General features: G+C 44.1%; 1 protein-coding gene across 1 annotated transcript in view; it reads left to right on the top strand.

The window, feature by feature from the left end:
* Nucleotides 1-5,771: 5,771 nt before the first annotated feature.
* Igsf10 (immunoglobulin superfamily member 10) overlaps nt 5,772-12,487 on the top strand; it is a 36,445-nt gene continuing 29,729 nt past the window's right edge. The window contains exons 1-4 of the mRNA XM_046431220.2: nt 5,772-6,177; nt 7,637-7,822; nt 9,060-9,189; nt 12,005-12,395. Coding sequence (XP_046287176.1) covers nt 7,638-7,822; nt 9,060-9,189; nt 12,005-12,395 — 706 coding nt within the window. The 5' untranslated portion in view covers nt 5,772-6,177; nt 7,637. The remainder of the gene's footprint in view (nt 6,178-7,636; nt 7,823-9,059; nt 9,190-12,004; nt 12,396-12,487) is intronic.

Raw genomic sequence — 12,487 nt, 5'->3', positions numbered from 1 at the left:
GGGATCTTCAGTTCTCAGGCTGGAGTGGCCAACTGTGGCCAAAGCTGGATCACTGCCCACTTTTTATGGTCTGTGAGGTACTAATGGTTTTTAAGTTTTTAAATGGTTGAATATAAAATCAAAACAGCAACATTTTGATATGTTTAAATTAGATGAAACTCAAAGTTCAGTGGTTTAAGGCAAAGTTGTATTGGAATAGAACTATGGCCACTTGTTTGTCATTCTCTGAGGTTCCCTTCACTGCAAAGGTCGTACTCGTCCTCATGACAGAGACACACAGCCACAAAGGCCATATTCACCATCTGAACTTATGCAGAGAAGGTTGCTGACCCTGCCTCGAAAGCCCAGACTTCCCTCTGCTCTATTCCATGGCTGTTCCCCAAGTGCATTAGTTAAAATCTGTTGGCGGAAGAGAAAAACAAATCACTTCAATAGGATGACGGGTAGTCTCTGGACTCTTTCCTGAGTCTTTCCACACCAAGCTTTGTTCTCTCACAATTTCCTAACACATGTCTGTAGCTTATTTTGAGAGAAGAATGTCTAATATATTTTAGAACTATGTTCAGTGATTTTAACAACAAAGAAGAAAAGGAAAACTTTAATTTTTTGTAAATTATGAGATATGTGGAAACCATCCTAAAAATCCAAGATGCCAACCTCTGAAAAATTCCTTCCTTTATTCTACTTATACTTAATTCTGCAACCTATTAGAAAACATAGCACCTCATATATGCAACACACAAAGATAGAAGCATGTGAAGCTTTCATGAGATTGTCAGGTTTGTTACTTTTTTCCTGCTATTAGAGATTAGGTTTGAAGAATCATTGCATTTTCAAGAATGGTGAATGCTGAGGCCCCTTGCAATGGTACCAACCTAAGACAGGAGGCTGACACCTTGAGGTCAGCTCATCCGATGACCGGTAAGGACCATATGTACTACTGGACAACCTAAGGCACGCACTGTCCCTAAGCCACATGCTTGTCGTTTAAACAGAGAGGGGGAGATGTTGAGAGCCACAGCCGAAGGGGCCCCAGCAAACTTCCAGCTGATTGGCTCACCTCGGCCCTAGCAAACTTCCAGCTGCCAGGTGTTTGGCTCCTCTGCGGTGATGCTCATTGGGCTGTTTCCCTGCCCTTTCAGACCACGGAGCTGCTCATTAGGGGAGTCTTTTGGCTCCGCCCACGCGACCCAGCCAATTGGCCTCAAGAGCAGGAGGAGTGGGGGGTAGAGAGGCTTGTGAGAAGCCGGTGGTGGCAGTTGGGCTCTGAGGGAATTCCTGAAGAGCTCGTGTGGTGCAGCGTGTGTGTTCTAAAAGTAAAGTTCGTTTCTGCTTGATAAGTGGCTCGTGAATTGTGCCCAGCCAGACTGCGGCATGTGAAGAATGGACAAAGTTCTAATAAAATGTACCATTAAGCCAAAGACACAAGCTGAGATAGAAGAATTAAGAAAGGAAATGGTTTAGTTATTGGCTTTTAAAAAATAATTTTGAATTCATCATCTGACATGGATCTGATTTTCTAGACTTTACCATACCCCAAATTCCTACCACCTATGTCAGGACAGTAGAAATATACCACTCCAGAACCCAGTGCCCCAGAACACTCTGGTGGTGTGCAGAGCTTCATATGGTGGCCAACAGTCTGGCCAGACGCTGTGCATGCTCCATCCGTGATTGTGGTGGAATCCTCCCAGCGTGGCTGACCTCAGACATGGCTGGCTAGTTGTTCCTCCTCTGCACTACACTTCTGCAGTGGTTGGTGAGGTTGGCTGCAGTGCCCTTGATTGCTTTCCATGGGCTTTCAGCTCCCATCTATGCTCTGCTTGCTCATACAAAATGCACCTGATCCTAACTACATGGTGCCACCACGGCTTCACATGTAGGACAACTTCTGACATTGTCTCAATGACACTGGAGGTGTTCTCGGATCTCTTGGATGCATCTCTGACCCATGCTTGAGAAATCTTGGTGAATTCTGAAAAACTCCACCAAGGGTGGCCTTTGGTATAGTGACCATTACGAAACACCATATAGGACTCACAGTGACCTATCTGACAGTGAGGTCAGCAGGAGTCTCCTCTAGATGTCTACCACTTTGGCTACTTGGTCATCCCGGCAGGACTTCTGCCTCAGTTTCCCCTCAGGTCTGCACCTATGGGGTTCTCAGGACCCATGGGAATCACAAACCAAATATGTAAGATTCATTCGTCATCTCTTCGATCCCCACATACATCCTGAACAAACGTGATTCCTAAACATCTCTCTACAGCTAACACCTTCCTTCCTCCTCACAACCACCTCTTGAACTCATCATCCTGAGGCTGACCCACTGCATTTTCCTGCCATTTCTTCTGTTTCCTTTGATCTGGAATCTATGACTCACAAGAGGACTACACACTGACTTCGAGTTATCTCTGCATCTTCCAAAACTGTACCCCTAAATGGCATGATGAATGCACTAAATTATTCAAGGTCTGGGGCTCGGGATGTGGCTCAGTATGTGGGAAAATTTCCTAGCATGTGGAAGGCCCTAGCTTGGATCCCCAGTACATTAAGGGTCTGGATATTACTATTAACTGACACATTATTGCCTTGGGGCCTGCAGTTTCACATTGGGTGGATGCGCACCCCTTGTTTTGGAGCAGGACTGATATTAAGTGATTTCATTATCCCTCCTGTTCCTGCCTTGCTTCTCTCTCTGGCAGACATGACCTACTCACTACGATGCAGCTTCATAGAAGCAGTGTCTGGGTTTAGTCTACTTCACTGCTTTTTGCATCACTGAGTGGGTGGTTCAATTGTTAATATGAAAAGTATGAGGCTAGGAGGTAGGAATGACGGTGGAACTGCCTGGCATCTGCTTCTCTGTTGACATGCACATGAATGGGCTCTGAAGTCCATAAGAATTATGATTGTCAAGAGCTACATGATTTGTAACTGCTTTGGCTTGGTATTAAATACTCTGATTTGGGGAATGAGGTTCTAAGCATTTGTAGTTGTATAAATGTAAACTGAAGCAGGAAGAGGCTGGGAAATATAGGGTTTAAGAGCATTGGCCTTACAGTTTTATTAATTCAGTATTGTGTTCTGGTTCTGAGTCACTTATCACCCTCAGTGATCTCATCCAAAACAATGGTTATGATTTTTGCATGCCTTATCAGAATATTTTTAAGAATTGAGCAATACACATACAGCCTTGGACGTAATATGCTCTAAATATAAGAGCAACTATTGACATTATTAAGTTGAACCGAGGAATAGGTCACAACATAACTTTCAGTTCCCAAATAATTTCTAGTAGATTACATAAAAATTAGAAAATAGAGAACTCTAACCCAAAATAATTGTAGAAACTCCTGTCATAAAAATTCCTAAGAATGTCTGCTTGCCTTCATAAGAGTTTTCTTTGATAGAAAATGGCCCTGGGTAGACATCCTGGGAAAATGGGGGAATAACATTCTTTGGCCAGCTTTCCCTGGTTTATCCTCATTGAGGTCTGGAACCCAGGCTTTGGTTAGAAGCCGTGGTTAGAAATTGGCTAAAGTACACAAAGCCATGAGGGCTGGTAAGGAGAATCTTTGAAAGAAAAACAAACTGTGCATGCCAAGAACCCACAAATGTCCCCTATTTCCAAAGCAAGCATCCAAGTTTAGACACCATGTATGAATTTCAACTTTAAGAATCTTGTCAACTTTGCAAAATTAAAGACTATGTCCACAACATACACACTTCTAGAATTACCTGTGGCTGAGTGCCTGATGCTGTAATTCTACCTTGGAACCTGAATGCTACTAAGAACCACCTGAATATTTGGCATTGGACTTCACTTCACAGGTGCCAAGCTAAGTGAGCAGCCATATCTTGTGGTTAGACATTCAGTCTGTAGATCCTAACAGCCTGGATTTGAATCAGCTGCGTCACCTGGGGTAACTTTATGTGACTGTAAAACGGGAATGACATACTTTCCTTTTAGGATTCTGGGTGCCATTGTGAAGTAGAAATGAGTTGGCATTTGTAAAATGCTCATAACAGCTCTTGTCAGAGACTAAACCTTCCAGAAATCTAAGCTGTTGTTCTTATGAGAAATTATTTCCCTAAATCGAAAATTCTCAGACTTCAGCAGCAGCAGAGTCACGTGGAAGGCTAGTTCACCCATTGACCACAGAGCCCTGTCCCTACCCTCTCTGATTCAGCAGATCTGGGATGGAGCCTGAGAATTTGTGTTTCCAACAAGGTCCTGAGTGAAGCTGATATCGCTGGTCCCAGGAGCACATCATGAGAACCATGGCCCTAAAACTTCCATTCCAATTTTACATCAAAAGCTCAAAAATAATGTAAGTAGATAGAATGAAACAGTCATTTTAATTTTTTTATATTTTTTTTAAAAAGAGAGAATTTTATTATTTTTTAGTTTTCAGTGGACACAACATCTTTATTATGTGGTGCTGAGGATCGAATCCAGGCGAGCACACCAGGCGAGCACGTTACCGCTTGAGCCACATCTCCAGTCCCCGATGAAACAGTCATTTTATTTATAATAATTCAGTGTAAGTAAAAAATATTGGCAGCCCTGTCTAGAATTGTAGGAGTGATTAAGTGGTCAAGTTGGCAGGGGGGATCTGGAGGCAGCTCTGCCCTGGGAGAGTGGAGCTGGGGATGAGAAAGGGGTGCGTTCTAAGCAGATAGCACAGTGTTGAAATCCAGTTCTCTAATAATCCCTTGCAATCGGTGTGTGTGTGTGGGGGGGGGGGGCTCTCTGAGGTGTGTTTGTGACAATATTAAGCCTTAAAAAGGAGATCTTGTCACTTGCCACACATGGATGACCTTGTGGACATTAAGTCAAGTTATGCAGTCACAAAAAGAAAAAAAATGTGCAGAATCGCACAGTGGAATCTTTCTTATGCAGAGAGAGAATAAACTATGGTTGTGGTGGGGGGGGAGGAAATGGGATGAGATGTGGGTCAGAGGGAAAAAGCCATATGGGTCGCAGGAGTCCAGAGCCCTGACTGCAATACCAGGACTATGATGAAGTCGCACTGTGTCAGGATTACTGCTTCAAGAGATTTCAGCTAAAAAAAATAAATAACTGAAATGATGGCTCTGTTGATCTGCTTTCCTAAGGTTACCATTCTACTACCCACATGCGCATAATAATGTCATGTTGTGCACCTTAAATACACACAATAAACTTATTTTCAAAGGTGGCAGGTGCGTAATTCTCTGGTGGGGCCAAACAGAGCAACAGGGACAACAGGGACCCAGGTTGTTATCACTGATTCTCGACCTTCAATCAGAAGGAACTTGGGAGAACCACAGACCCAGGACATCCATCTCTTAAGCCAAGAGACCACCTGTCCACAGGTGGAAGAGCTCAAGGAAGGAATGAATGGGCAGCCACGGAGACAGCCCTGCCAGCCAGGAGGGCCCTGCAGGGAGAAAGCCCTGGGAACTTAGAGCCACCAGGAGCCAGTGACAGCCCTCCCAGAGAACCAGAGGGCAGTGGTCCTCCCCCTGGGAGCCTAGCAGGACCCAGGGGTGTCACCCTCCCGCTCGGCCCCGCCCCGCCTGCCTGAGGGTCTGGACCCGCTGCCACCTGGAGGGAGCGCGGAGCCAGCCCCTTGGTCACCTGGAGTGGAGGTGAAAGCCTGGCCGGTCCGCCAGCTCTAACGGACTGCAGACTGCGGGGCGGGAAGGGGCTGCCCGAGAGCCTGCAGGGCCAGGGGCGGAGACGAGGGCGGGGGATGTGCAGAGGGGAGGGGCGCCTTGGTGACAGTGACCACGCTCAGGAAAGATAGTGGATGTGGACACAATGACACGTTTGCCTAAGAGAATTTGCAGAGAAACTCCTGAGACTGAAGGGCAGGCTGGAGTGCGAGTAATGGCCACATTGAGTGACAGCTCCTAGGAGAACCGACGCCGGAGGAGAAAGGACTTCAAAGCCTCCACCCTCAGTCCGGAGGAAGGGGACCTCGGAGAAACTTGGCTGCGGCTGGAGCTCTGAGGGGTCGCAGCGCCTCCCTCCCCAGCTGTAGTCAAATCACCCTGAGCCATTTGCTCAGTTTGGGAGGAGAGAACTTTTTCTGCCTTGAGTTTGGATGTGATTTTCTCCTGTTTGGAAAGATTTTCTGCCCCTGCCTATGTCACAGGAAGATTCGGGACTGAGAAAGAAGAGTTCAGGTATGGTCCCTTTCTCTTTCACTCTTTAGTTTGGTAAGCCCCTATGTTCTTTTATGCTTCTGATTCTTTTAAGTAACTTGCCTCTGTTTTCTAGCTGAATTGAGGACCACCTTCATCCTGACGCCCCTTGGCTTGCTGATGTAATCATAGCAAGGTGGACATTCACCTCCAGTCATACAGAGTGTATTTAAAATCTTTTCTAACAAAATGGTTATAGTGACCAAAGTGGTCATATGATTCCTAAATTAAATTTTAACCTGGGCTAAACCCTAATAATTCCCTTATGTATGTGAAACGCAATTTAGCTTCCATTTATTTCTAGTGTGTTTCACAGTGAAAGGATAATTTCTGGCTAAATCCAAAAGAAAACAATTCTATTCAAAGGAACAGATTTACAAATCTTGTACATCACTTTTGTTAGAAAAACATTTAAAAAAAATTATTTTAACCCTTTTGTGTTCTAAGGTCCAGGAGAAGATTTTGGATCCCTGGCTGGCCCCATGTGTGGGTAACATATTGTTTTCCCAACAAGATGATCACATTATCTCCTTGGTTAGCTTCTCCACCCCTGTGGCAGGCTGAGGAGGACAGAGACCAAGAAAAGGAGCAGGGGGTGTTTCTGCAGAGCCAACGCAGCCCACCTCCCGCCTGCAGGGTCAGCGTGGCCACTGCCAACGGGCTCCAAGACTCAGCCCTCCCAGCTGGACAGCTCCTGCTGCCTGTGCTCATTAGCTGGCAGCAAAATGTCCAATGTGTCTTTTTGGCGAGGACATGAAGAGTTGGAAAAAAATTATTTTCCTTTCCAGTGAATAATTATGACCCTTAAAATGTTTTTGAAGAAGATTTAATCAAATGAAGAACACATTACACATTAAATGATAAATGTTGCACAATGTCATCTATAGGCATACACACAGATATATGCCTTCTGTATACAGTTGACATGTATGAAAAGACTAGAAAGGAATGCTGCAAAACGTTGGTTTTATATGAATGCTGAAATGATGAGAAAATTTCTCTATTTAAAGTTTTCCAATTTTCTGAAGTGTCCATGTGTTATTTTTGTAATTGGTTTTTTGGAAGTTAGTCTGCATAGGCTCTGGAATGAACAGGAACCAAGACTTATGGCTTCAGTTGTCACAATATCCTCATCTTGAGCTCTAGATTCCCCTTTAACCATCCCTGGATAGTAGGGATTGCTGCTCTTCATTAGGAAGTGAGAAGCTGTGAAATTTTCACAACAATAAGCATCCTGCTTGACCATAAGCTCACACTGAGGTTTTACAAGGAGTGTACTTTACCTTTCACCATAGAAGGTGTGAATGAAATTAGCCATGCATGACCCTTAAAGTTCTGTCCAGTCCTAGAGCTTCTACTGTGTGTGTGTGTCGGGGGTGGGGGTCCTGAAATTCAGTTGAGTTTTTTTACAATTCCAAAGTGAGATTTTGTTTTCCTTCAGGATGAGGGTGAAGACCATCTGCTTGCTGGTCCCCTTCACTGGGGTCCTCCTGGTGACTGCCCCGGGGAGCAGAGCCTGTCCCCGCCGCTGCACCTGCTATGTGTCCACAGAGGTGCACTGCACATTTCGGTACCTGACTTCCATCCCAGAGAGCATTTCACCAAACGTGGAACGCATCAATTTAGGGTGAGTGACTTGTCCCCAGAGCCCCCATGACTTTAGAAGATTAACCACAATTGTTTTAAACTTTTTTTTGTATGAAATGATCTCATGAGAACCTTTGGTAAGTTTTGGGGACAATACTTTTTTCCTGCTAGTCCTTTATGAGGAGAAAGTTCTAGAACCTGAAAAGTCTCTTGGTAGGTTGGGAGGCTGTGCTTGTGAAAAAGCTTCACTCTCGGCACATTTTTGCTGGGAAATAATAGAGTTGCACTTAGCAATCAGCATTATGATATAGCATAAGAGATGATGGGGCAATTAGAACTGTCCCATATGCAAGTGACATGGAAGGTCTGCGATGTCCTTTTGTAAGGCCTTTGAGATTTTAAAATGCCCCAGTTAGTATGTGCACAATTAATGTGAGCCATTACTATTTGTGGCTTATTTAAAATGCATGCCTAATTGAATCCACCACAGATGACTGTATTTTAAAGGTTCATGAGAATGTGTGTGTGTGTGTGTGCACATGTAGTGGGGGTTAAATCTCTTATGTGACATTAGTGAGCACATTCATTCATTGTGTGCCAAGCAGGATACAGTGATGGACAGCAAACCGTTCACCTGAAGAAGCTGTGGTTGAACAGTCTATGCACTGTAGTGAGAATAGGAGAGCATGCAGCATGCCTTGGGAACAGCCATGACTCATAAGAGCCAACCTTAATTGTGTACTTACTGTGTGCTGACCAGGCTCAGCACTAAATTGGATCCTCATAACTCCCTTGTAGTGGACTCTGTTACTGCACTTTGTAGTGACACTGGAACACACAAGGTCTCCGGATTTTACCCAGGTCACACAAGTATTATTAGAAGCCAGAACTCATAATCACGCCCAACCAGAAGCTAAAACCTGAGCTCCAGAGCCCCAGATCCTTAACCACTACTGATTGAATGGCCTACATCTACAAGTATAAAAGGGCAGGGTTTTCGAGGGTCTTCTGCCCTGAAGTTACAGCAAGTCCATGAAGGTTTAAAGATGGGAGTGGATGTGACATGTCCTGGGAACATACAGGGGGACTGTAGCTGAGATCACAGGACTGGGAAGGGAGAGCAAATCAGTGGCATCTAGAGAACTTCAGTAACGTTCCAAGCATTTGAGCCTCTCCCTAGAGCACAGGTAAAGCAAGAGCGTTCTGTGTGAGCGTGTTTTGCTGTGACCTTTCCCTGGCAGAGTCGGCTCATGCCTGGAGTGGCGTTTTGATTTCAGGTACAACAGCTTGGTTAGATTGACGGCAATGGATTTTTCTGGACTGAGCAAGTTGGAGCTGCTCCTGCTGCACAGCAATGGCATCCACACCATCGCCGATAGGACCTTCTCGGATCTGCAGGCGCTGCAGGTGACACGGGGCAGGGCGGGGAGGGTGGAGGGGTGCACTTCCCCCAGGACCCCAAAGCAGACCTTCTGTAAGTTAGAGGCAGATGTCAAGGGAGCACGTGAAGAACTGATTTCTTTTTTAAATGCAACCATATGTGGAAATTAGAATACTATGAAAATTCTCAGGGAAATTTTCTTATACCTCCAGCTAACAGGGGTAAAAAATGTACCCAGGGGGTCACTGAACCTTTAAAATTTTATCTTTCAAAGACTATTTGTAATCCTGTTTCTCTGGGAATAGACTGTGGTACCTTTTCTATAAATCAGTGAACTATTGTCCAGCCTTACTTAATTTCTTGTGTATGCTCTGCCTTCTTTGAAAACCTTTTTGAAGTTCTATGGATTTCCAAGAGGGTATAAAGCACTGTAAGAACCGTCACAAGTGAGAAACTAGAAGGTGAGGGAACTCCAGGGACAAAAGCAAGGGAAACCCAGGGAGCTGCTGGTGTGGAAGCCCTTGCAGCTGCTGCAGGAGGACCTGAACTCCCGAGAGGCTGACGCACAAGGCAGACACTGTCCATTGAGAACAGGAGTGAAACTTTGGTTCAGGACAAGCACAGTCATTCTGACTTTGAAATCAGGAAGCGATGGGTCCCAGAACTCCTCATAAGACAGTCAATGAAATAGAGACAGCAGTGGGTCTCCCAGCACCCGGTGCAGCACGTCAGCCCTAGGAGCGCCGTGAACCTGGCAGGAGCGCGCAGCCCATGCAGTCCTGGTACCCAGGACCGGCTTCATCAGGCTCTGCTGGGAACGGGCGTCTTCAAGAGCAAGGGGCTGCACTTCACCCAGGTTTTCAGGGAGTATTGAGGAACTCGGGGTAACACTTGGGGCAAAGCTCATCTGTGTAGCCAGTTTAACTTTTATTTATTAGGACACACGGCATTCCAGGACAGTGTGGTCAATAGTGACAACAGCTTAGGCTGAATCAGGAAAATACAATGGGGAAATCTTGTTTTCACCAGCCTCTCTTTTTTTTGGGTGGGGGGGAGAATGGGTTAAGTTCAGCTTATAATTAGATAGGGAACTGGAGAAAACTCGAGCAAAATTGAAACATTCAAAATTGGAGGGGGGATAGTAGAGGATAGGAAAGGCAGCAGAATACAACAGACACTAGTATGGCAATATGTAAATCAATGGATGTGTAACTGATGTGATTCTGCAATTTGTATATGGGGTAAAAATGGGAGTTCATAACCCACTTGAGTCAAAGTGTGAAATATGATATATCAAGAACTATGTAATATTTTGAACAACCAACAATAAAAAAATAAAAATAAAAAAATTGTTTTAATTTCAACTCAAAATCAATTAAAGCCATATTATTCAAAATAATAAAAAGTAGAAAATACCCCAGACTCCCTCCGTTGATGAGTGGAGAAACAAAATGTGGTACATGCATACAATGGAATACTAGTCAGTAATAAAAAGGAAAGAGAGGCTGTTGCAGGTAGGACAGGGATGGGTCTTGGGCAGTTTGTGAGTGGAAGAAGCCAGACACATGGGAGAGACCACGTGTTGTGTGATTCCATTTATGTAAACTGTCTAGAATCAGCAAATCCATGGAAACAGAAAGTAGACTAGCAGCTGCTTAGGCTGGGGGTGGGGGAATAATTGTTAATACAAATTGGTGTTTTACTTGGGGAGGATAAAAAAATTTTCTAAAATTTGAGAGTGAAGATGGTTGTACAAATCCATGAATGTACTAAAATCCAACCAATTGTACACTTTTAAAAGATGAATTCTCTGCCAGGCATAGTGGTTGTAATCCTGGTAACTTAGGAGCCTTCAGCAGGAGGATCTCAAGTTCAAGGCCAGTCTCAGGAACTTAGGGTCTCATTAAGTTGCTTACATTCTCACTATCAAAATAAAACAGAAAAAGGGCTGGGTGATGTAGCTCAATGGTAAAGCACCCCTGGGTTAAATCCCCAGTAATCCCACCCACCAAAAAAGTAAGTAAAAAATAAAAAGGTGAATTTTAGCATTTTATTTATTAGCATCTGTGATGCTAATAATATCTCAAAGCTATTTAAAATGTAAAAAAAAAAAAATTGCTGGGCATGGTGGCACACGCCTGTAATCCCAGTGGCTCTGTAGGCCAAGGCAGGATCACAAGATCAAGAACTAGCCTCAGCAACTGAGCAGGCTCTAAGCAACTTAATGAGACTCTGTCTCAAAATAATATTAAAAAGGGCTCAGGATGTGGCTCAGTAGTTAAGTTCACTAGCTGAAATCCCTGGTACCAAAAAAAAAAAAAAGAAACTCAATTTATATTCTTATTTTCAAAAAATCTTAAATTTACTTTTTAAAAATCATTTTTTTATTATTGAAATTTCCAACCATATACAGAAGTAGAGGGAAGGGTGCGTGGAACTCCTGTGAAGCATCACCCGGCCTCAATAGTTACCAACACGTGATGGATTCCATCTCACCTGAGCCCTACATACTACATTCCATTGAGCTGTTCTTTTTTTTTTCCCCCCTCAGAGCTATTCTTAAACAGACTCATGTTTCTTTTGTAAGTACTTCGATCTATATCTCAAGGAATCTTTCAAAAAATAATCATCATATCATTATTATGTCTTTCAATTTAGCAATGATTCCTTATGTATGTCCTAATTTTTCTGATATTTCCTTATTTAATTGGCAACTAATTTGTTTGAATTGGATTCCTAACCAGGTATGCATATGGCATTGGACTACTTACAACATATGCTTTTCCCCTTTTGTGAAAATTCTTTTAACAAAATAAATATGTTTATCTTTTTTGATTACAGGTCTTAAAAATGAGCTATAACAAAGTTCGAAAACTTGAGAAAGATACTTTTCATGGCCTCAGGAGCCTGACCCGGCTGCACATGGACCACAACAACATTGAGTTCATAAACCCCGAGGCTTTCTATGGGCTCAGTTCTCTCCGCCTGCTGCAGTTGGAAGGGAACCAGCTCACTAAGCTCCATCCAGATACCTTTGTGTCTCTGCGTTTCCTCCAGATGTTTAAGACATCCTTCCTCAAGTACCTGTACTTGTCTGACAACTTCCTGCCCTCCCTCCCTCAGGAGATGCTCTCCTACATGCCTGCCCTAGAGAGCCTCTATCTGCACGGGAACCCGTGGGTCTGTGACTGCCATCTGAGGTGGTTGTCTGACTGGATGCAGGAGAAGCCAGGTATCTGCACAGTGGTTTATTTCCTAATTAGATAGGGGACCCAACTTGGAGGTGTCTGATCAGTATAAGAGTCCTAGGTCAGTTAGCTGAAG

The sequence above is a fragment of the Marmota monax genome, unplaced genomic scaffold (assembly GCF_021218885.2).
Source record: "Marmota monax isolate L192 unplaced genomic scaffold, Marmota_monax_Labrador192_F-V1.1 WCK01_AAM20220418_F8-fsc00022, whole genome shotgun sequence".
NCBI lineage: Eukaryota > Metazoa > Chordata > Mammalia > Rodentia > Sciuridae > Marmota > Marmota monax.
This window is presented reverse-complemented; position numbering and strand designations above follow the sequence as displayed.